The 26,580-nt window shown below is 34.0% G+C and overlaps 1 protein-coding gene across 1 annotated transcript; it reads right to left on the reverse strand.

The window, feature by feature from the left end:
* Positions 1-3,088: 3,088 nt before the first annotated feature.
* Positions 3,089-18,005, reverse strand: LOC133300308 (probable cyclic nucleotide-gated ion channel 20, chloroplastic). Its single transcript, XM_061499828.1, has 12 exons — positions 17,502-18,005; positions 16,155-16,346; positions 15,964-16,062; positions 9,121-9,258; positions 7,909-8,157; positions 7,340-7,588; positions 5,554-5,699; positions 5,026-5,103; positions 4,143-4,272; positions 3,754-4,000; positions 3,446-3,608; positions 3,089-3,227 (listed from the first exon to the last, which is right to left on the reverse strand). Exons 1-12 carry the CDS (start codon positions 18,003-18,005, stop codon positions 3,089-3,091), a joined length of 2,334 nt encoding a protein of 777 aa, XP_061355812.1.
* Positions 18,006-26,580: the final 8,575 nt, after the last annotated feature.

The following is a 26,580-nucleotide window of genomic DNA, read 5'->3' on the forward strand; positions in this document are numbered from 1 at the left end:
AGAGACTTAGAACATTAGGATAGTCACTTAAAAATTTTGTGCCATGCTATGAATGTTGTAATGATACTCCCCTTTTTTTGTTACGTAGTTATTATTATTATTATTTAATTATGCATTAGGGTTTAGCATATTAATTAGTGATTTAGAAAATAGTGATAGCGAGATCGTAAATTTTGTATGTATGATGTTATTAATGCGGGAGTTTATTCATAATTTTGTAGTCAGTTAGGTGTGATGATTAGTACATATTTATGAAGTTATTAGTGACCTAGGGTTAAGTATTCTGTAAGTATTACATTATTTTTGTCCAATATTTTTTTTTATTTAATTACAAATAAATGATTGTACTACGTATTAACATTATTTCATTAATTTCAATTCTAGTAAAATAAATGACGCATATGCTTAAATTTTTTGATAATAAATTATGGCATTGCTTAATAATTGGTAAATAAAATGGGCATTACATGTGATTAATTTAAATGTTGTTTTATATGATATAGTTGAGGGTAATGGCTGATTCATCATCTTCATCGGGTTCTGCATCGGATGTAGAGCCTACCAATCCTAGCATGTACATTATACATGGGCCGTACAGATGGGAGGTCCTTCGTAAGAGGACGCAGCGTGCTCATATTTCACAGCGAGTGTGGAATATGGAGCATGTCAGGAAAATAAAGACCAGGCGTGGAAAACCAACGGGGGGGCCACCTACCATAAACATCATCGCAGTAAGTTAGATCCTAGGGCTCTTAAATGTGTTTTCCTTGGTTATGCTCCTGATAAGAAGGGCTACAAGTGCTATCACCCTGGCAGCCGAATTTTTTTTGTTTCTATGGATGTTACATTTTAGGAATCTGAGTCCTTTTTCCAAGGTCCTCATCTTCAGGGGGAGAACAATTCTTCAGAAAAACTTATCACCTTCCTTCTTTGAGTTTAAATCTTCAGTGTCTACTCCTTCACCTCTTCCTCTTGTCTCTGTTCCTCGTGTCTGATCTTCCTGTGTCTGATCCATCAAGTACACTAGAAAGATGGAAGACTGTGACACCTGAGTTGGTATATCATAGAAGGAAATAACCCACACTGCTTCACCAGCAACCTCAATCGTCTGAACCATTGGTAAGTCTTGAATCTCAGATTCCTGATTATGATATTAATACTTCTGAGGGCTTACCCATTGCTTCTGATTCTGATGATTTACCCATTGCCCTAAGAAAAGGAAAAAGATGTTGTTCCAAGAAATCTTGTTCCTCATGTCCCTCTTGTACTCAATACCCTATCTCCCACTTTGTTTCTTCTACTAATCTTTCTGTGCAGCACAAAAGCTTTGTTTCAGCACTATATTCTATTTCAATCCCAAAATCAGTACATGAAGCATTGAAAGATGAGAATTGGGCTCAAGCCATGCAAGAGGAGATGAATGCATTGGAGAAAAATAGAATATGGGATGTTATTGATAGACCCAACGAAAAGAAAGTAGTAGGGTGCAGATGGGTTTATGCCCTGAAGTATAATTCTGATAGCACTCTTGAGAGATATAAGGCTCGGTTAGTCGCCAAGGGTTACACTCAGGCCTATGGCATTGATTATGAAGAAACCTTTGCTCCAATTACAAAGATGAATATAGTGAGAGTCTTGTTATCCCTTGCTGCCCATTACAATTGGGATATAAATCAATTTCATGTGAAGAATGCTTTCCTTAATAGTGAGTTAGAAGAAGTCTACATATAAATCCCGTCTGGTTTTGATTCTGTGAACGGAGAAAATAAAGTTTGTAGATTAAGAAAAACCTTGTATGGATTGAAGCAGTCACCTCGTGCCTGGTTTGAGAGGTTTACTAAGGTTATGATGACCATAGGATACAAACAGAGTCAAATAGATCACACTTTTCTTTAAGCACTCTTAAGATGGGAAGCTCACTGTGCTCCTTGTATATGTTGATGATATTATTATAACAAGTGATGATTGTGTGGAGAGACATATTCTGCAAACACGACTAGCCTCTGAGTTTGAAGGAAACTGAGATATTTCCTAGAGATAGAGGTAGCTCATTCAAACAAAGGAATTTTTATCAGCCAGAGGAAATATGTTCTTGATCTTCTCAAAGAAGCAGGAAAGCATGGGTGTAAACCCTCGAATACTCCTATTGAGCAGAATCACAAGATAGGTTATAAAGAGGAGAGTTCCCCAATTGATAAAGGACAATATCAACGGCTAGTTGGGAAACTGATATATCTCGCTCATACTAGACCAGACCTAGCTTATGCTGTTAGTGTTGTCAGTCAGTTTATGCACGATCCAAAGGAGAAACACATGCAGGTAGTGGAGAAAATTCTTCAGTATCTTAAAGCCATTTCTGGTAAAGGATTGTTATTCAGGCGTGATGGCGATCTCTCTTTAGAAGTTTACACTTATGCTGATTATGCTAGATCTGTGACTGACCTCCGTTCTACGTCGTTCTACCACTGGTTATTGTATGTTTCTTTGTGGTAACTTGGTGACGTGGAGAAGCAAGAAACACGATGTAGTTGCCAGATTAAATGCAGAGGCTGAATTTCGAGCTATGGCTCAAGGCATTTGTGAGTTATTGTGGCTGAAAATTGTACTTGATGATCTCAAAATAAAATATGAGAGACCTCTTAAGTTGCTATGTGATAATAAGTCCACTATTTGTATAGCTCATAATCCAGTTCAACATGATCGGACTAAACATATTAAGGTCAACCGCCATTTCATCAAAGAGAAACTTGATAGCGGGTTGATTACCACTCCATATATTCCCACTGAGAGTCAATTAGCTGATGTATAGACAAAGGGACTTCTTTCAGACAGATTTCAAAAACTTACCAGCAAGCTGAGAATGATAAATATCTATTCCTCAGCTTGAGGGGAAGTGTTGTATATAATAATATTTATTTATTTATTTGTTATATTGGACTTAGCCCATTAGGTCATGTAATCTCTTTAAATAGAAAACTCTTTGTACAGTTTACATACAATTCAAATAATATATTTCATTACCCTTTCAATTCAAATAATATATTTCAGTACCCTTTTTCAAGTACAACCTATGACAAAGGGTAGCTAATCATATATTACAGTATACCCTACGACTCAATGTTTGAACTGATTGTGAGGTATTAGCACGACTTAGACACTTCTTCCTGTATCTCCATGCAACCTGAATTCGGTTTGCTGCAAGGGATCTCCAATAATGTGATTCATACCTAACATAATAAAATGATCATATCATTATGTCAGAGCCATGGTTTTGAAAACAGAAACCATGGTTAAAAATCACGCATTTGTAATATGTATATTACGTCAGTGTGTTTTGCATGAGGGGCATGAGAGAGATATAATTGATTTTCATTACTCTAAGTCATAAAAAGGTCAAGATTATGGTGAAATATAAACCCAAATGCAAGTAAATAGAATGAATGACCTTAGAGCTCCTTGAACATGAGGGCTCCGCAAGAATCTTGTGAAAAGGGTTGTGAGTTCTTCAAGGTCTGCAGCTCGGAGTGAAAATGCCTCTACATTTGTTAGGCACCTTACTGTCCTGTTGCTCAGCAACCTCTGCCTTGGAAGCCTTACTTTTTTACCATCTGCAAGAGAAACCATATTGATGAAACATGCTTTTTCTGATTTTGTAGTATGGTCAAGTTGTTGATTATTGCAACTTCTGCTGATTTGTACTTCAAATATTTAACAGGTATTTTATCATTGCATCAAGTATTGCAATTGCTATACCTGTGCTTACAGAAGAATGTTCAAGATACCATGTCAGAAGTTCTTCACCACAAGCATCCCCTTCAGATAAGGGAACTCCCATTCCATTTTCTCCAATACTCTCCAATTTTCCACGCACAACAAAGACCATCTTCTCCACATGACCACCATGACTCAAAATTCTACTTCCTTTGATGTATGTCTTTTGTTTTAGTCTCTCACAGATGGCATCCAAGATTGGCTCATCCATCAGGGCAAAAATTCGAACCTGCAGATATTTTAGATCCTCAGAGAAAATTAAATAACCATTACAGACATGAACAAGATAACTAAAATCCACATAATGATCAATCATAATTTCATTTTTAATTATTACTAGCCATTTATGCCACGAATATTCTAGTGCATACTTTCTTAACAAATTTGAAGAGATGATGTCTTATGTCTGTCTGGAGATCTTCTGGCAAATTCTCCAGAAGCATTTCCTCGTTCACCCCCCTTGTTGCAGCCCAAGAATACCGTTCAGCCTGTCGTACTCTCCTGCATGACACACATAATATCTATCACTTGTACATTACGTGTGATTCTTAAATTCATGTGACAACCTAAATAAAAATAAAAAATAAAAAATAGTTGACATACTATTTTCTTAGCATTCAGGCCTATATGCTCTATTATATGATAATCAGTAGCTCCACATATATGTACATTGTCTATATCAATACGATTAATATAGCTAAGCACTTAATTCATGGGAAGCAGATGATTGTAACATACACAAATGCTGTAAAAATTTAGACTGGTCTAGTATAATAAGAAATAGAGGAGTAAATCAGTATTTACAAAATAAATCATTAAATTAAGACACAATCAATAAGGAAATGGATTGCCTTTGCAAGACAGCATACCAATAAGATGTTCCCAACAGTTAGTTATTCCGCATAAGTTTCAGGATTAAGGATACTACTAATGCACATAGTGATTAATCATATTTAATAAGAAAACCTGCACTGCAGACAGATACAAATAGATGCAATGAGAGATTACAAATTATCTTTTTTCTCTCTTTAAAAACTAAAATAAGTCTTTAGAAGTTGCTAATTTAATTGAGACTCGGTGTGTAAAGCAGTAGCTGTGTCACATTGTAACAGCATACTGCTTCATGTACATTGTCAAGAAAAGGAGTTGTAGGAGGTGACGGGAAGTTAACAAGCAACTATTTGGATTAACCAATTGACATATTATTTTGGCAATGTGGATGTGATTTGTGAAAAGAATGAGAACATTTCATACCTTCTTAGATCTACTGGTAAGCGACGATGGCTCATCCATTGCTCAACATCACGGCCTCTAAGTTGCATTTCTAGCCTCCTGAAGCAGGACAGAAGAAAATATAAGATGCGTGTTATGAGCCTAAACACATTACAACACTATCAAAGTTCAATTGAAACTCGCAGCATAAGATAAATTAAACTAACCAACAAGGACAAAACAATGCCCTATACAGTATTAACAAGATATAATACTTAGAGAGGACTTCTTCCGAGACCAACTTTAAGTACCTAGTCCAAATTAATGACAATATGAGTCACATGCGAGGTACAGTCAAACTTAAGAGGCATGCTGATGTCTTGGAATTACAGCCTATAGTTTGATACAATTGCACTTATGGGACGGCTGCCATTCATCCGTCTGAATCATTTTTAATTTCTCAAATGAAAGGAACTGTAAACAGAAGTTGATTTAAAGGGAAAGAGATGACTAAGAGCACTATTGTCACCAAGAGCTAAGGGTCACAGCAAGTAAAGCAGTAAGTCCTACCTCCGTCCAAGAGCCTGAAGAAAGTTCTGTATGTTTCCAATGAGAAGCGCAAAAAGTAAGAGTCCCAATCCTATGATGGTCATTGTAAAGAGGACTTCCAACTCAAATTTGCTCGGGGTTAGATTACCAGCCAAAGTACTGATTTGCTGTATTAAAAGATCACAAGGGTAAAATTGTTAAGGGATATCAAATCATTATGTGCCTTTTAGTTTTGGTCCAAGTTGGGTCTTGACATGATATTAGAGCATATATGACCATGAGTTCTGGAATTTAAGCTTTGTCTTTCCCATTCTTCTAAGAAAAATGCTAAATGGTATGAATATGTTTCCATATAATACTTAATAAAAATAAAATGAAAGAAGTTTATTGCGGTTTGTCAATTACCAATTTACCTTTCAAACCTTAGTCTCTTCAAGCATGATTGGTTATAAGACATACGTAACAACTTTCGTAGAAAAGCTTTAGTACCAAATAGCATTGTTGTTAATAAACCAAATAAACCACTTCCCGTTAAACCCGACTAGCGAGTGTAGGGTGGAAGGCAATCCTTGTACGCACCCTTACCCTTGCATATTGCAAAGAGGCTGTTTCCTGAATTTGAACCCATGACCTTTGAATCATGAAAGAACAGCTTTACCACTGTTCCGGTTCGTCCCTTTAAATAGGGTTGTTGTTCTTCTAACTAAATCATAATTCCCGCACAACATAAAGTGGGGATGTGCTTTATCTACACCTAAATCCAAAAGGGGTTACCAGTGGTGGGCTTTAGAGAGGGAGAGATAAACAATGAGAATTGATAGAGGGAAAAGAATTTGTGGTATACTACAAAAGCGTAGTAGTGTTTGGTTAAATTACTTTATATGTGCCCTATAGTTATACTATACTTTCAATGAGGCACCTGCACTTTAAAAATTTTCAACGTAATATGTTTAAATTTTTTCAAATAAGTCCCTATTGACTGATGGGCTGTTAGTCTGTCAATGGATGCTTATAGTAATCTACAAGCCATCCTGTGCTGTTGTTAAAGATTTCAAGGATATTTATTAAAATTCATAATTATTAGAGACCAAATTGAAAATTTGGTTGCATTAGAGGGACTTATAAAATTTTTAGAAGTATAGAGAGCCATTAAAATGTTTTAAAGAATAGGAACTTCTTTAAAGATTATGTAAAACTACCTACTGAATAATTTAACCTTAGCTGTTTCACTGCAAGAATTAATGGGAATTTTTATTACTAAAATAGGTCTTGTTAATTATGAAAAGATGACGTGTTTTCATCCAACTAAAGAAGTGCATGATGGTAACTTCCACATGAAGAGAAGGCTAGCAATATATACATATATATATACATGTGTGTGTGTGGGCCTTTTTTTTTTGGGGGGGGGGGGGGGGGGGGGGGGGGGGGGGGGGGCAGCTAATAAGAGATGTTTTGGTAAAATTAATATAATAAAAAAAATGAACAAAATTACCAAAATACCCTTCATTAATTCCCTCAACCCTTAAAAAGACGTACTTTATATTTCGTCTCTCACATGAGATAAAGTTATTTCCTCTAACCACAAAACAACATTTGTTTGGGGTTTGGGAAAAGAAAAACAGGATATTTAGTAAGATATATGATACAGAAGAAATGTAAACTCATCAAAATACCCCGCATTTTTTTTTTTCCTAAACCACAAAATGACGTCGTTTTGGGGTTGCTAGAGATAATTTTATCTTCTGTTGCAGGAGAAACACACACACTCTAACAAAGGAACAAAAAAGGAAAAGAATGAAATACATACCTGGAAGCCCCAAAACAGCGCATACACATATTTTTTGACCACCTTAGTTTCTATAGTAAGTTCTACAGCATTGACATAGATCCCATAATAAGGATTATTATCGGGAGTGGAATTCAAACAAGCAATGGCATCTGTGTTGTTGATCCACAGGGCTGATATCTGGTGAAACGCACGATCACACTTATTGAATGTCTGGCATCCAGTAATATTAAGGTTATCCCAGGCATGTTGCAAACATCGATTAACCCTCTAGAAGAAGGAAGAGGGAGAAAGGGAGAAAGTTAGTAAATTGAATGCTAATTAAATTTCTGAGCACACACTGCCACATACTACTATCATACATTATTTTTCCTGTAATTCTCATTACATGTTGTCGTATTATATACAACCACTTGAAAACCACGAGAATTCAAGTGAATCAAGTACTATTTATTCTGCATTTTCCTTTTGTTCTGGGCAGGGTACCTTTTCTCCAGTTTTGTGCAATGTGAGAAGCAAATTATGAAATTTAGAGAGGAAGAAATTTTGAATTTTTTGAAAATGAAGCTTCAAATATCATTTTCACTCACCAGTAGACCAAGGTAATACCAGCAAGAACCAACAACATGACCAGATAGCATAAAAATGAGAAGATTTATAATGAAATTTGCCCAGGCTGACTCAAATATGAATCCAGTGGGAGACTGGCCAATTAGCAGAGGCAGAAACCTGAATAATCTGGGAAGATACTGTACAAGGATTGGTACACGCAGAAGATTCTTAGCATTATTTGCTCCTGATAACCCGAAGGAATTTGGAAGGACCAACAATATCATTATCTGCAAATATTTCACTACATGTCATGACAAGGAGTTTGATGAGTACATGATAAACCCATAGTCTTTTTCAGATATTGAATCCCCTTTCCTTCCCCTGCTACCTACTTGTTCTCAAGCACATGTTCATGTCCACAAACTACTTATTCCTCAGAATAACACACTAAAATGTGTAATAACTGTGGCCCACTTCGAAATTGAACATGATGATATAAGACAAGAAGCCATTTGTAAAGATAAAGATAGAAACAAGACAACAAAATCTTTAGGGTTCTTGAGCATTACTCTGCTATAGCATGGAAGTTATTATAGATAAAAATCATTTCTAGCCAATACCTAGCTGCTTAAGCTTTTAGGATAATTGGTTCTTAACAAGGTATTAAGCCTCTACAATTCATTGTCAACACATAGAATCTCAATGGCCCCGATTTCTTAATTAATTTCAATGTCAACACAATATAAGGTTGACCTTTGGCATGTCTATGCTTCAAGGAGAAAGACTTGTGCATTCAGGAGTTCATAATGGATAAAAATTATTTATGTGCATGCACCTACCAGCTTAAGCTGTTTAAAAATTTGGCCTTTAACAACAGTAATTACAATAGATCTGAAAAACGTAACAGCATCTCCCAAGGACTCCTTATTTATTTAGAACAAGAATATCACAACTTAATAATAGATATTTCAAAAGAAACAAGAGAAGAAAAAGAAACCTCAATTTCATGTGAAACCCTAATCCCATAATAAAAACAGATATTGCATGAGATGACTAGATTTTTTTTTCCTTCAAATCTGATTACAACCAGGAAATGGAGAGAAAATATCATTTTAGCATTCACGTTCAATTGTAAGGCATGTATATCTCAATTCACAATATAAACTTTGTGTGGAACATAAAGGTGGATACCAAAAATACCAAGTTACAATAAGCTAACTACGAAGAAAGAGAGATGGGAAGAAATTTACCTGCGGAAAAGGTAATACAACAAAAAAGTCCAAAAAAAAATAACCCTTCATATAATTACAAGCAATTTCCCAGGGACCGTCAACTAAATCTCCAGCACCAACCACCCTTGACTCGGGGGAAATATAAGCCAACCTAAACTGCAAAGAAGCAACCCAAACTAGACTTAAAAACCTCAACAACCATATTTAAGATTCAGGCACTTTTTTTCTTTTCTTTTCCTTCTAACCTCGACTAATTAAAAAGAAAGAAAGAAAGAAAACATAACAAGACATACGTAACTACACAGAGATGCAGCAATGTACTAACAATAAGGTTATAGTAAAGCAATCCAGCCTATTTTTCATCTGAGTCAATTAATGCATTCCATTTTTAATATAAGGTAGATGACACCATATCAATATGGCTGACTGTCAATAAATAATAGATACTCTTCACACAAAAAAAAGTAAAAATAAATAAATAATCTTAGGTTTGTAAATATGAGGGAAAACGTCCCAACACTGATAGAATATATGGAATAATTGTTTCAATGGAGTGGTTTCTCAAAATGTAAAAATGAATCATTCTTCTTCACATTCGTAAAACGATTACAAAGTTTAGATATATAGTCAATGATTAAAGCTTAAAGGTTTACAACAAATTCCTAACTGACTAACAAACTGAGAGCTGAGTTAGTTATTCGTCATATGTTGTGATTGGTTCCACGTGGCTTGATCCCATGTGAAGAGGAAGAGTAAGTTTGATGAGTTGGGCCTGGATCAATTAGCTTTGGGCTTGAGTTAGATGAGCATGACTCTGGTAAGAAGCCCCCGCAAGCTGGACCGTGGAGATTAACGAGGCCGAGCTTGGAAATACCAGAAACAAAAGCTGAGGAAGACAAAGACTTGGTGAAGACATCTGCGACCTGATGAACTAAGGATACAGGAAGAAGACGAAGTAGGCCAGAACGAATTTTGTCACGAGTAACATGACAATCGATGTCAATGTGCTTGGAACGTTCATGGAATGTTGCATTGTGAGCAAGATATACAGCGGAGCGATTGTCACAATATACAGAGGCAGTGTGCCATGGTAAACCAAGATCATTGAAAAGGTATTGGAACCATTGTAATTCACAAGACAAGCTAGCTAGAGCTCTGTATTCTGCTTCGGAAGAGGAACGAGAAACAGTCGTTTGTTTCTTCGAACGCCAAGCAACCAGTGAATCACCGATGAATACGCAGAAACCAGTAATGGATTTGCGAGTAAGAGGGCAACATGCCCAGTCGGAATCAGCAAAGGCTCGTATGCATAAAGAACCATGTGAAGGATAAAATAGCCCAGTAGCAGGTGCATTTTTCAAAAACCGTAAAATACGGTGAGCAGCAGTAAGGTGGTGATCACAAGGTGAAGCAACAAATTGACTCAAATAGTGCACAGCATATGTAATGTCTGGCCTAGTTGTGGTTAGATACAGTAACCTACCAATGAGTCGACGATAAATGGAGGCATCAGATAAAGGAGGACTTTGGGCTTGAGTGGCAGAGAAGGATGGAACAATTGGGGTAGTCATTGGTTTAGCAGCAAGGAGGCCAGCATCTGTTATTAATTCCAAAGCATATTTTCGTTGGTTGAGAAGTATGCCAGACTTTGAGCGAGCCACTTCTAAGCCAAGGAAATAACGTAATTTGCCAAGATCCTTAATGCGAAAATGTGCATGAAGGAAGTCTTTCACCCGTTGAATTTCTGTCATAGAGTCACCTGAGAGTACTGCATCATCAACATAAATGAGTAGTACTGTGAAGGAAGTGGCAGTTCGAAATGTGAACATAGAGTGATCTGATTCGGCTTGAATATATCCCAAAGACAGAAGGGCAGAGGACAATTTGGCATGCCATCGACGGCTGGCTTGTTTGAGCCCATATAACGATTTTTGGAGCTTGCAAACTAGATTCCCAGATGATAGACCAGGAGGAGGGTCCATGTAAACTTCTTCGTTGAGGTCTCCGTGTAAAAATGCGTTATCAACGTCTAACTGCTCAAGAAACCAGTTTTTGGTCGAAGCTATGGCAAGCAATGTGCGAACAGAAGTCAACTTTGCAACCGGTGAGAATGTATCAAAGTAATCCACTCCTTCTTGCTGTGTGAAGCCCTTGGCAACCAAGCGTGCTTTGTATCTTTCAATGGATCCATTGGATTGATATTTGATCTTATAAACCCATTTGGATCCAATCGTTTGTTTACCAGGAGGAAGGGGTACCATCACCCAAGTATTATTCAATTTTAAAGCATCCAATTCTTTTGTCATGGCTTGCTGCCAATGTTGGGACTTGGCAGCTTGTGTGTATGTGCGTGGCTCAATATGAGATGATGAGTTGAGACAAAAATGCTGATATGAGGGAGTACAAGTATTATATGAGATAAAACAAGATAAGGGGTACCTGGTGGGAAAGGTTGAATCACATAGATGACTTTTGGTAGCTGTGGAGAGCCCAACATGATAATCAATAAGGTACCGTGGAGGAACTCGGTCACGTGAGGAACGACGAAGATTGGCATGCATGATGACATCTGGCTGAGACGTGGCTTGATCTAAAGATATGGTCTCATGCAGTGTATCAGTATCAGTAGATGAGGTGTTAAAGTTTGGAGGTTGATGTGGTTCGGTGTTGACAGGTAAGTGAGTTGATGAGGGATTGTTTATGATGAGTGGAATAGGTGATGGAATATGAGTTGGAGTTTGGATGAAGGTTGGGTGGACATCTGGTGCAGATAAGAATGAATTTGGAGGGTCACGTGGCTGTATGTTTGGACCAAAAACATCATAAAAAGGGTTGTTTGGTTGGTGTGGGTGAGAGGAATGTGATGGTGAGTTGGCTGATGAATGAGGTATATGAAAGGGAAAATGGGACTCATAAAACACCACATTTCTTGAAATGAAAAACTCTCTGGAATTCAAATCATATATGAGATAGCCGTTTGTTCCTTCTTTGAATCCTAAGAACACAGCCTTGCGGGCTCGAGGAGTAAATTTAGTGCGGTGAGACAACAGGGTTGAGGCATAACATAGACAACCAAATACTTTTAGATGTGTCAGCAAAGGATCCTTCCCATATAATATCTGGTATGGTGTCTTATTGTCCAGAAGAGGGGAGCATAACAGGTTGATAACATAAGCAGCATGGAGGATGGCATAACTCCAGAATGGAAGTGGTAGATTAGCTTGAAACATGAAGGCACAGGCTACATTCAGCAAATGTTGGTGCTTGCGTTCAACCAAACCATTTTGCTAGGGGGTCTCAACACAACTGGTTTGGTGAATAATTCCCTTTCTCTTATAGAATTCAGTCATAGCAAATTCTATTCCATTGTCACTACGGATGGATTTAATGGAAACTTTAAATTGTGTCTCAGCAAATGCAACAAAATCATGGATGTGCTGACGAGTTTCACTTTTGTGTTTCATAAGGAATATCCATGTAAATCGTGAGTAATCATCAACCACAGTAAGAAAGAAACGATAACCATTCATTGATGTAGTAGAAAATGGACCCCAGATATCTGTATGTATCAAATCAAACACTCTATTGGTTTTAGTCTCACTGGAATTAAAAGGAAGTCTTCGTTGTTTTGCTAAGTGACACACATCACATGGAGTTACATGTGCAGAAGGAATAAAGGGAAAATACAAAGACATATTATGTAGAACATTCTTTGAGAGGTGCCCCAATCGTCTGTGCCACAAGACAGATTCATCTGTACTGCTTGTGATAGCTCCACAACAGCCATCTGCTTTATTTGTATGTTGGGCCTCTTTATTGATTATCATGTACAAGCCATTTCTCCTTTCAGCTGTACCAATCATCCTCTGTGATGGGATCTGTTTGATGAAGCATAGTTCAGAATCAAAGGTGAGTGAGCAGTTAAGGGTTGTGATAAGTTTTGATACAGAAATCAGATTGACATGAAATTGTGGGATATATAGTGTGTCATGGAGAACTAAATCGGGAGTTAATTGAATGGTGCCTGAATAATAAGCATAAACTTGAGATCCACTTGGGAGAATTACTGAAAGAGGAGTAATAGCATGAATTGAAGCAAACACAGAAATATAATGTGTGATGTGGTCTGTTGCACCTGTGTCCACAATCCAGTGAGTATTTGGGCTACCTGATTTGTTGTTTCTTTCGGTTGTGTTTATGCTGGAAACTTGGGCCATGTTGCTCACATGATTTGTTGCAGGAGCATCAAGAGGACCAGTAGAAGGAGACTTATGCAGAAGGTCCATCAGCTGTTGATATTCAGTTTTGGTCATATGCATGTAAGGTTCTGAATTGGAGGCAACCGAAACATCTTGATGGAAGTTGTGAGAATCTGTGCTAGCAGCATTTGTATTAGAAGTTCTATTGCCTGTGTGATAACCTGGTGGAAATCCATGTAACTGATAACATGTCTCAATTGTATGGTTGTTTCTGCCACAATGAGTGCATATGCGGTTAGGTTGAGATCTGCCTCCAAAACTTCGACCTCTTCCTCTGTAAATAGGACCTCCTCTGCCATTGTTAGATGTGCCATTATTGAATGTGCCATTAAATCTACCTCCAGAACTAGGACCTCCTCTTCGGTTTGTGACATTAAAAACAGATGATTGATTCGCATCAGGCACATGATTATCCAATTTGAATTGCCTTTCTTGCTGAGAAACAAGTGAAAAGGACCTATTGATGTTTGGTAATGGACTTAGCAGCATGATTTGAGACCTTACAGATGCAAATTGGTCGTTTAATCCTCTCAAGAACCGTATAACTTGTTCTTGTTCGCGATATTCTCTCATTCTGGTGATTGCTCCACACACACATGGAACAACACAGATGCAATTAGGGAGAGGTTTGAGATTGTCTAACTCATCCCAAACTGTTTTGAGGTGTGTATAATAATCAGCAACAGATCTGTCTCCCTGATGTAATCGAAAAGCTTCTTCCATCAAATCGGAGATTCGAAACACATCTCCTTGAGAAAATCGTTCTTGTAAATCCAACCAAGTATCACGAGCATGTTCTATCCAAATGATTGATTTCACTATAGACGCTGATATGGATCTTTGAATCCATGCCATCACCATCGTATCACATCTTTGCCAAGCAGAAAATGTAGGTTCATCTGGATCTGGTGCAGGAATGCTTCCATCGATGAAACCGAGCTTGTTTTTGGAAATTAGAGCCATCTTCATCCCTCGAGCCCATGAGTGATAGTTTTCACCATTTAAGAGTGGTGAAACCAAAACTAAAGCTGGACTTTCATTCGGATGCAAGAACAAAGGATTAGAGGGGTTAGTTTGTGGATCAGGAACGTGAACAAGATTCGCCATGAAACTGATTGAAGAAAATCAGAAAGAAATTGAAAGAAGAACAAACGAACGAAGTAAGAACGAACGAAAGGAAAGAACTCTTCGAAGCAGAATACCAGAGCTCAATGAGAGCTCTGATACCATCTCAAAATGTAAAAATGAATCATTCTTCTTCACATTCGTAAAACGATTACAAAGTTTAGATATATAGTCAATGATTAAAGCTTAAAGGTTTACAACAAATTCCTAACTGACTAACAAACTGAGAGCTGAGTTAGTTATTCTTCATATGTTGTGATTGGTTCCACGTGGCTTGATCCCATGTGAAGAGGAAGAGTAAGTTTGATGAGTTGGGCCTGGATCAATTAGCTTTGGGCTTGAGTTAGATGAGCATGACTCTGGTAAGATGGTTGATGTGAAATTAGGGATGGGGAACGCAACAAGATTCAGGACATACTTACAGAACGGGATACTGAAATTTTATTCAAATTGAATGACATCCTTCGGGTTGGCTTATATTAAGTGGGAAGATAAAGTTAATAATTGAACCCTAATACCTAAATTACCTACACTATGTCTCAAATTACAGTAACATAATAATTATTACATTTATAATAATTATCTTTAGTACTTGATCCACCACCAGAGAGTAAGTAAATCACATTCCTAGTGTATATACTATGTGGATCTCTTCTTTAACTTTTTCTGGTTTGAATATTATTATGCTCATCAGAGTTCATATTATTGTGGAAAGTATAGAGGAAGTCTCATCCGGAATCTCATGCATTGTAGCTTAACGGAGTGCATTCGTTACTTCAACAAGAACTTTGTTGCTTTAAGATGATGAATGCTACTTGAAGAGATGCATAAGAGGATTTTCATTATTACTATTAAGCTGGAGCCACACATATCAATCCTTTCCATGACATCATCATATGCTCAAATGTATCATTTAAGTTTCCTCATGAAGTTTTCTAGATATACCTTATTTCCCCCAGCTACTTGTTCCTAGCTCTCCCCATCTATTAAAATTGTCTATATGCATTCATTGAAAAAACAATAAAGAGAAGACAGAGTAAAATAAGAAACACCCCCGTAAAGAGCTGTATATCTTTGAGACAAGTATGATTGACATGATGGCAAGGCCTAACACTCTTCTGTTTCAAGTGGCACTAAGAGACTAGCCTGCTTCTTTATTTACTAAGATGCAGCAGTTTACAGGAAATATTTAGCGCGCTTTTGAAGCTTCAATGATCTAATTATTCTATAGTCAACAATTATGCATGACACAAGAACAAACCTAAACTGTGTTATTCTGTACCTAGAAAGCTCTTCTGACATACACTTTCAACATCTTTACCTTCTCAAAAATAGTAAAATTGAATAACAAAAACTTGCTGTCATTGAAGGAGCTATTATATTCTTCAAGCTAGTAATATGACACCATTCTAAGAATATACAGATTAGAAAAATTCAAACGTATGGTAAGGGGGAGGGGGACTTTCTGATAAATTACCTGGAGAAGAATGTTCAAGAAATATAGAAAATCAGTCATGCTTCTCAGTGAAACAAGTACTTTTGTCCATGTCCAGTTGATAACAATACATTTATGATCCTGCATACAATGAATTGGAACGATGTAAAGTAAATTTGCAAAAGTAGTACGAGGGAAATCTTGGTATTTAAATAAAAGGAAAAGAATCATACCTTCTGCACATAGATTAAGAAGAAAAACAATGGATCCACAAAAATTGCCACCATGCAAAAAATGGCCAAAATCTTGTTCCATTGTTGTACGATTTTAGTGTGAGGGTTCATAACCCCAGGAACATATGAAGAGCAGAAAGAAAAAAGTTTTCCCCCAAAACCCTTGGCATCCCCATCAAGAGCATTGTGGAACTGTAAACATTTAAAACATGAACAAAAGTACCCTTGGTTATGTGAAAGTGACAGCACATAAATGTCTACAAATGCAAATGAAAAGGTCAGAAGAAGTTCAAGTATACTGATATACAGTAAAGTTTATCAGTGTTAAAAAAATAAGTGTTGCATAAATAATGAGACAGCTTGAAATTGTCGATTGACAATACTTCTATTGCACCTAAATCAGACAATGATATCAACAAAAAAGAACAATACAAATAGATTCAGCTTTAAAACAAATTTTAAGAGTATGGTAATAACGAAATTGTGCGGGTTAAGAGAGTGGTTTCTTGTAGTGTACCTAAAGTAAAGGGAATAAGGATCATTTGGCAATTATAAATACTATTACAAGAGGTTAAATTACTTAATCCTTAAAGTTTCACAAAAATTCAATTTAGTCCCTATAGTTCAGATTTGTTTTGAGAAATGGCAATAGGAGCTGCTAACCTGTCTAGGAGCTCATATTCATAGGAGAAAAGCATCACCAAGTGGGTGATTCAAAACCAAACAATTATTTTCTAGATTGTAAATCAATTATTTTGTTACTTTGAATTTTGTATATATTCTGAATTTTCTAAAACAGCGGCTATTCCTGATAGACCAAAATCACGTAGCATGCAAGCTTTAGATGCTTGATCTAAATAGGGCCTTAAGACACTAAATCCACAATCTTTTCTTATGCATATATATATATATATATATATATATATATATATAAAAGTAAATAGCAATTGAAACAGAATACTTTTCATAGAAATACTATTCACCATCTTGATATCTAACATAAATATAGATGATGTAGAAGTGCAAAAGCCACAACTATATAACTAAAAAAGTATATTCATCATATTGATTGACAATGAAAGCAATATAAAAGTAAGGCTGTGCATAAATATGAAAAATGTTGGCTACTTAAGAAACACTTGAGCACAGTATAATTCAATCAAATATCTATAAATTATTATTTTTTTAAAAGTCATCATAGTAAACTCCTGACCTTGGTCAGAATAAAGATGTGTAGCACAAATTTGTTACTATGCAGTACATAATTGAAGTCAACTTCAAAACATAGAAGTCATTTTTTTCATAAATTTAAGAAGAACTAACAGTCTATTTTAGGAAGAAAGACACCTTGGGATCAAATATAGTCGAAGCTATTGGATTTCTTAGAGACGAGGCCTTGAAGTAAGTAGGGCAAGTAGTGCAATAAGGATCATTACACATTCCCAGTTGCCCAGACCTCAGTAAGTGTTCATTTTTTCTATCATATTTGTTATTCCAATTACTTTTGTTTGTGCCTTCTCGAGTAGAAAATTTTTCTTCCTTGCTCTCCGCTACTTCGTTTCCTGTCACAACAATACTCTGATGCAAAAGATTTCCAGTTCCATGGGTAGCATACAGTGGACCACTCATCTGTTTAAAGGGGATTTTTCTCACACTACAAAGTGGACCAGTATGTCCCACAAGACTAGCCTCTCTCTCATTGGGATCCATGGAGACCATAGGAATAGAAATTGTTGCACTTCGTGTCCGGTATACAAGCCTCCGGAAATTATAATCCACAGCTTCATCAGATTGATGTCGAGCATGTGTTTCTGACAGCATTGGCACCTCATCTTTTTCAAAATGAGCCATGTTTCCTTGATGATTCTGTAATCTTTTGAAATAAACAAAACATCAATATATATATATATATATATTTCTTTACCATAACAGCAATTTTAAAATGAAAAAGTCCAATTTAGCTAGAAACTTGAAAGGGAAGAATATAAATTACAAGACATTAAATAACCAGTGCAGTGAAAAGCCAAAGACTGTACATCAGTGACAAAGCCAGAAGGAACTTAATACATCATAAGGAAGATCCTTGTTCTTATCTGGCAGAAAGTTAATTGTAGAATGATATATGTATCTTTACATTGGGAATTTTCAGATGACACAAAAAGATTAACAAGTGGAACAACTTGTAGCAAGAGAGAAGTAATGAATCCCCTCCTCATCTTAAATATTCAGAAGCTTGGAACAAACCAATTAAATTGACCTCAACTAACAATACAATCATTGAAATGCATGTACCATCCAACCTCACCAGTTTTAGTAAAAGAGTTAACAATAACAAACACATCTATGCCCTTTAAGCCAGTGATCCTGACTCTACAAGTATCTGTGCTTGTGTTCAAATTTCAAAGTTAACACATATAGACTATACTATACAACAAAATGAAGCATTATAACCTAAGAGGAATCACAGTTGGGCTAGGAATCAATGGAAGACTTCAAGTACAATGTAAATGAGATTAAGTTACAGAAAAGGGTATGAACAAGCAGCAATAATCAAGAATAACAAGGATAAATAACATGCAAAGAAAGAGTAAGACCTGTATGAAGTGAAAACCCCACAAACTATTTTGCACCCATTAAAGTGAAAGAATGCATTTTTATAGGCTTGTTGATGATGGGGGGAAACTAGCACAAGGACATTCTGACACATAAAATAAGAGTTTTAAGACAAAGATAACTAAAAAGGAAGTTTCTTTAATTGAGGAAAATATTTTTAGAATCACATTGTGTACGATCCATTGCGGTAATTTTTTTTAAAGGGTTTAGATCTTTAATTTTATTTTATTTTTAAATATATCAATCGGTTCATTGTTTCGCAACTAATTTGATTTGGGGCAAATCGAAAATTAAGGCTTTAAATTTATCTCTAACAAAGCAATAAATCGATTCGAATATTAATATATATATATATATATATATATATATATATATATGCGTTTGATTATTATTTTTTATTTTTTTACATGGCTGCTTCACATGAGTTTCACATTTATTTTATATATATATATATATATATATATATATATATATATATATATGGGGCAGGATATATTTGACACCGGTGTCAAACTTTGAAATTAGACATAAAATCCTAACCGTTGATTTCCGTCAATCAACGATTATCATTTATTGGAAATTACACTTATTAATTAATCATTAATTCCCAATAAATGATAACCGTTGATTGACAGAAATCAACGGTTAGGATTTGGTGTCAAATTTCAAAATTTGACACCGGTGTCAATGGATCCTACCCCTATATATATATATATATAAATAAGAGATAATTTTATTTTTAATAATATAAAAAACGTTAATCAATTATACTAAACGGGGTTATTTTAACTTTTAAGTGGCATATTCACGTGTGGTATATTAAAAAATAAAAATAAAGACTAATATTATTTTTCATTGTTGGAAAGCATTAAAATTGCTTTCATAAAACCTGAATTTGATTTTTATAAAATATATTTTTGAAGAGGACGAGCTGATACTTATAAAAAAATGCCAAGTCCGGCTGGCATCAAAAAAATTAAAAAAGGGGAAAAATATTTCTGTAGTTAATGCAGATAAGTTATCTGCATTTATTCTCAAAACGACGTCGTTTGGGTATTAAAATCTTAAAAAATTATAATATAAAGACTATTATAACCCTGAAATAAATTAAAATTACAAAATTATCATGATTTCTGTCCCAAAACGACGTCATATTGGACTTACTGCAAATAACTTATCTGCATTAAATGCAGAAAAAACGAACTCATTAAAAAAATAATAACAAGAGACCCGTAGAGAAAAAGAAAGACTTTGACAATGTCAATTTGGAAAGTTGAAATTGTTAGCGTGTAACGTTTGCTGACATTTCATTAAAAATAAACAAAGAAACCAAAACCTTAAACAGTTAATTAAACCTTAACCTCAGTGTAAATTTATTGAGTATTTAAGATCGTAACAAACCCGATTGCATTTTAAATACCTTTAATTTTGTTAAAATAATGCAGTGTCATCACTCATCATCTTATGAATGTTCAAAAATATCACCACTGTTATTTACTATGAAAGTTTTTATATAAAAATGTTACGGGCGTTTTATAACTAATCATACATAAATAAAGAGAAAAAATTAAATTTTAAAAATTAAATAAATACCAATACTTGTTAGTGAGAGTAATTAGGAAGAAAAAATAAATTGATCAATGATAAAATGTTATAAAAAATCGTTTTTTTTTCATAAGTGCATTTGCTATTTTTTAAATAGGATTCGTGTTTCTCATATTATATGAGATAATTTTATTTTCGATATACATATAAAAGTGTACAGGGCCCATGATTTTTTTCTTCTTCGTTTTTTCTTTTCTTCTTTTTTTTGAAAATATTCTAATCGATTCATTGCTTCGCAACTAATCCGATTCGGGCGGGTTCAGTATTAAGACTTTAAACCCCTCTCAAAAGTAGTACCGGAGAGATTTGAACAAATGCTCTCACCTCCATTTTTTTTTCTTCACATGATTTAACATGAGCCTCATAAACTTTATCTCCTATAATATATGAAATATTAATCTCTTTTTAAATATATAATTTATTTTTTGTTAACAAAAAATAGTAATAAAGGTTACTTCCAAATTTATGTCTATATTTCAAAGCTAGGTATTATTCTCTTGTGTATTAGGGGTGTTATAGTAGAGAAAATTACCATCAAATACATTAAGTAATATTTTATAAGTGAGATCATATTTATAACTTCTTTTTTTCTATAATTTCTTAAAATTATTTTTATGGTTGTTGAATCAAAATCAAATTAATAATTACAAAATAATATTAAGCGTGAGCCATTAATTTGATTAAATAATTATAACAGTGATTGTAAAAAATTATAAAGAAAAGAAGTTGTAAATACAATATCCGTCGTATTTTTTTTTTTTTGATAACATATCCGTCGTATTTTAACAATTAAGCTCGATAACACATATTAACTTAAAAGGGAATGATTTGTTACAAACTTTTACAATTACACTATATACTCTTCAAAATACATTACTAATCAAGTGTATTTTTTATAATACATGCTATTATTTATAAAAATTTATTAATATAATATTTCCCTTAGCTTGATATGTTAAATTATGTGGTCATAAAATAATCAGCATCTAACCCCCAAGGGTAGCTCAGTTGGCAGCTGAGCTCCCAAGAGATTGCTTGGTGCAGGGATCAAATCCTGCATCAAGCAATTTTTTGGAAAATCTTTGGGGGACAGAGGATATCTCCTGGCAATGTACCAAAAAAATAATAATAATAATCAACATCTGTCATAAGATTCTTTTCTCGGAAGTGATGATCATCAACTATGTTTTTTCAAAACATTAAATTCGTGCAGATAAAATATATACATATATAATCCCGTATACCGTAGTAATAAGTTAATTGTTGGTTAGAGGTAGAAGTCGTTATAGTCTCCAATCAAATTATATTAAATGAACACATATTTAATTTATAAACAATTAAAAAATATATATTCTAATTGATAAATTATAACCACAAAATATCTGGTCAAAAATGAACAGAAGATAGTTGGATTAGGCAAGACATAATCATTTTTTAGTGTGTGTGTTTTTTTCTACGCGTTGCTATGTCTACACAAAGAATATATATATATATATATATATATATATATATATATATATATATATATATTGAAGAGGAATTAACTTACAAGATGTTTTAGCCTCACGCCAAGCACTGGCTATTGATTTCAATTTGATGATAATAAAAAAAAAGCGTTGAGAGAGTGAGAAAAAGTCTTGTTTCTTCTCTTTTTCAATCATAATTTATTATTTCTTTTGTTTGACAATAAAAGATGAAAATTGGATAGTCTTGTGAGCTTAATTTGGAAGAGACAAGTAAAACTTCCTAGAAACTTCCAGGAAGGCACCAAGTACTAACTACTAACTAGTGTTATATTTTTTCATAAAAATAAAATAAAATATATTACTTCATTTTTATCATGAGATGCAAAATTAAAATATATATTTAATTATTAGGAGTTCAATAGTCTTAATATATAGAATCTTAAACCCACTCATGGAAACTTTGTTGACATATCGCACTGTCCTTCATTCTTAGCTTTGTATTCACACTGAAGATTAGTTTGAAAAGTTACTTCTTTTGAAAACTTTTTATTATTTGAAAATTAAAATTTAATAAATAGGTGAGATAATATGTCACATTCAAAATTCTTTAGTGGCAGACAACTGTATTAATGTCCCACTAATTTTTCAATTTTAAATTTTAAATTTAAACTTGAAGTTGATGAGAATATATTTAAAATTCAAAATTAATTGGTGGCAGACATCTATATTAATGACTCACTACTTTGATTGTTAAGCTATTAATTGTTACAATAAAATTTAGTTAAAAAACGAAATACTTTCTCTATAAATAAGATGTGTTGTAATCATATTTTCCTTTGGTAATCACTTTCTGTTTAACATATTTCTTTTTGTTTAGGTCAATTTCTCTTCTTCGACTGCTTAAGCTATGTACTTCAAATATGATTTCATAAAGGATCTTAATCCTACCAAGGACGATCGGAGGATTAAAGTTAGGGTGGTAAATAGTTGGAAGGTTCCTAATTTTCAGCGTAAAGATTTTGATGATAATGTGGATATGGTTCTGTTAGATGAACATGTAATAGTTTTCGATTCGTTTTTGGCAACTCTGTTGTTGCTTGATTTGGTTTTGATTGATTTACTAATGTAAGTATTTTGTAGGGTGGAAAGATTTATGCTACTCTCAAGGGTTCTTTGCATGTCTGCAAAAATGGTTGTGTTATAGATTGACAATCTTAGGTATTTATGTTATGTCTGTGGAATATTTATTGTTTATCTGTTAAATTTCATTTTGATATATTAAAATAGTGCATGAAACTTCTACGAAAATAAGGGTCACAAGCTTGAATGCACTTTGTGGGAGCAGTGTGTGGATGAAGTGCAAACGTTTTTTGACAAATAATCAATCTTCTTAGAACATCATAATAGTCCAGCTTGCGAGGATCAAGGGTTTAAATTTTTTTAATATTTGTTAATTATTTTTAACTCTATTATACTCTAATTGTCTCTCTGTATCTCCCATTTTTATGTGTTTTTAATTATATACGGAAAATTGGAATAACAAATACAAAATATACGACAAGTATTATCTTAGATTCAAATGTACCAGATATTTTGTTGTAGACTTCAAAAAAAGGTGTCAAGCGAGATCAAAATCGAAATTGATATTTTGTTGTTTAGTATTATTCTATCCAAGATTTTTTTTCTCAAATTTCTTATGTATCCCACATAGGGGTGTTAACGGGCCAAGCCGAGCCGAGCTTTGGTCTTAAAAGGTTCAGCCTGTGTTTAAATGCGTCAGCCTGACCAAGCCTGTTGCCTGTTATAAATATAACTATCGGCCTATGGCCTGACTTATTAACAAAAAATAAAAGTCTGATTTAACATGTTAGCCTGTTTACAAAATATAAGACAACAAAAATTTATCTATATAGAATATACAATTAACAAAATTAGTAATTCCATAAATATTCATAAATTCAATGTATATCCAAACAATATAATATAGAAAAATATTATTCAAAAAGTCTGTTTAATCAATAAAATTGGATGAAATGGGTTGAAGAGAAAGAGAGGGTTGTTACAAGTAGTATAAAAAATAATAATATATTAGACTAGTCTGAGAGGCTCTAAGGCCGAGCTTCTGAATTGAAGCCTGAGGCCTTTTTATTAAACGAGCTTTTATACAAGTTCAAGCCTGGTATCAACAACCAATTTTAGACATGTAAGCTCAGGCCTTCACGAGCCAAGCCAAAGGCCCCTAGTTCATTTAGCACCTCTTAATTCCCACACTATAATCCCCATTTCTAAGAATGAGACAATCTTATTTTAATTAATTTGACTTCTCGGTTGAAAAGAATATTTCTTTTTTGTTATTTTATTCCCTATCAATTCTTCAATTATTCCCTATTAATGTCTATTGGGCTTAATTTTAAGAAACATAATTAATTAATTTTTTTGTAGACTTCAAAAAAAGGTGTCAAGCGAGATCAAAATCGAAATTGATATTTTGTTGTTTAGTATTATTTCTATCCAAGATTTTTTCTCTCAATTTTCTTATGTATCCCACATTATAATCCCCACTTCTAAGAATGAGACAATCTTATTTTAATTAATTTGACTTCTCGGTTGAAAAGAATTTTTCTTTTTTGTTATTTTATTCCCTATCAATTCTTCAAGTATTCCCTATTAATGTCTATTGGTGTAATATTCTAGAAAAATAGTAAAAATAATAATAATAATAATAATAGTAATATTAAATAATAGTAGTGTGTACCCTTATAGTGTTATAGGCATTTATTGCTAATAGTGTGTTATAAATTGACTATAAAACTGTAACCTTAATTAGTGGTGGTTTTAGTTGTAACGTTCAACAGTTATGGTTGGTTATCATTTAATTAGTAAATGCCAACAATTACTTTTTTTTATTTAATTTTGTAACCATTAATATATTAATAATAGTTAAAATAATTATGATGACCATAGATATTACTTGCAGTTTTAATAATTGTAATAAGTGTGATGACTTTTGATATTACCTGTAGTTAATGTCTCGGTTTCAAAACTACAGTTATAAATAGGAGCTTAACCTAACCAAACCAAATCACTTCTCAATCCTCAACATTTCTCCACTTCTCTTCTCCTCTACTTTCTCTTTTCTTACTTCAAATTTTTATTTATTTTATTTTATTATTTTCCTTTGGTAGCCAACACGGAGACCAGGTAATCCTAATCCCTAGGTATTTGTAGGTTATCTCTTTTATATGAAATTTGGGCATAATCTTTATATGTAATCCTAATCCCTAGAGAGTCAATGGTTAGCTTTATATGATTTTTGTTTGATGTAATATTGATGCTTAAGGCACTATAGTTATGTTTAGGGGTGTTAACGGGCCGAGCCGAGCCGAGCTTTGGTCTTAAAAGGCTAAGTCTGTGTTTAAATGTGTCGGCCTTACCAAGCTAACATACTTGTTACAAATATAATTATCGGTCTGTGGCCTACCTTATTTACAAAAAATAAAAGCCTGATTTAGCCTGTTAGAAAAAAATAAGATAACAAAAATTTATCCAAACAAAATATACAATCAACAACACTAGTAATTCCATAAATATTAATAAATTCAATGTATATCTGTTTACCAAAAAAAAAAAAATTCAATGTATATCCAAACAGCATAATATAGAACAAAATCATTCAAAAAGTCTGTTTAACTAATAAAATAGGGGTGAAATGGATTGAGAGGAGAGAGAGGGCTATTACAAATAATTTAAAAAATATAAATAAAAATAAAAATTAATATACTAGGCCAGCCTGAGAGGCTCCAAGGCCGAGCTTTTAAATTGGAGCCTGATCCCTTTTTACTAAACGAGCTTTTATACAAGTTCAAGCCTGGTTCCAACAACCAATATTAGGCATGTAAGCTCAGGCCTTCACGAGCCGAGCCAAAGGCCCCTGACTCGTTTATCACCCCTAGTTATGTTTTATATTAAATTTATTAGATGCGATTCTAATCCTCATGGAATAATCAATTAATTTATGTAATCCTAATCCCTAGGTGCTCTTAGGCTAGTTTTATATGAAATTTGTTGGGTATAATCCTAATGCTTTAGAAATAATAGATTAACTTTTGTAAGAAATTTTGTTTAATGTAATCCTAATCCTTAGGGCATCTTAAATTAGTTTTAGATGAAATTTGGTATACTTAATCCTTTAGGTGATCGTAGGATAATTTTATATTAAATTTGTTAAATGTAATCTTAATCCTTGGAGAATTTTAGGATGCTTTCATATATTATATGTAACTATCCTTGAAAAATTGAATTTGGAAAATTTACTCCTGATTAAATTGATGTGAAATTATGAAAAATATTTGAGGAAACTTTCCAATTATAAAGATTGTGACAAGATTGAATTTTATTGATTGTAAGTGATTGTAATAAATAATAGTGGGAAGATAACTTTTGGGATGGTACATCCTGAAAGTGATGAAGATAACCTTTGAGCTTTATGCCTTCGATATTACATGATGTGACAATGATATTTTCCGTTATTCCCAAAGTGGTATCTGACAATAGGGATTCCCGGGATACTAGTAGCAACTTTGGGAAGAGGTGTGCACACTAGGATTTGATATTTTGATGATTGCTAATTTTGATTATACATGGCTGGCAATAGGGTTTCCCGCGTCACGGCGTAGACTGGCAACATGATTTTTCGGGTCTACCATGGTTCTCTTCCCACTACATACACTAAATAAACTTAA

The sequence above is a fragment of the Gastrolobium bilobum genome, unplaced genomic scaffold, assembly GCF_033153095.1.
Source record: "Gastrolobium bilobum isolate Gb01-03AN ecotype WA unplaced genomic scaffold, APGP_CSIRO_Gbil_v1 utg27331, whole genome shotgun sequence".
In the NCBI taxonomy this organism is placed as follows: Eukaryota; Viridiplantae; Streptophyta; class Magnoliopsida; order Fabales; family Fabaceae; genus Gastrolobium; species Gastrolobium bilobum.

Bases quoted from the DNA above. Each gene is read 5' to 3' on its own strand.
- LOC133300308 (XM_061499828.1), bottom strand. From the start codon at position 18,005: ATGGCTCATTTTGAAAAAGATGAGGTGCCAATGCTGTCAGAAACACAT. The intron at 9,259-15,963 runs GTAATTTATCAG...GCTTCTTTGCAG, and splicing joins TCTTGAACATTCTTCTCCAG to TTTAGGTTGGCTTATATTTC. The intron at 5,104-5,553 runs GTAGGACTTACT...GTCCTGCTTCAG, and splicing joins CTTCAGGCTCTTGGACGGAG to GAGGCTAGAAATGCAACTTA.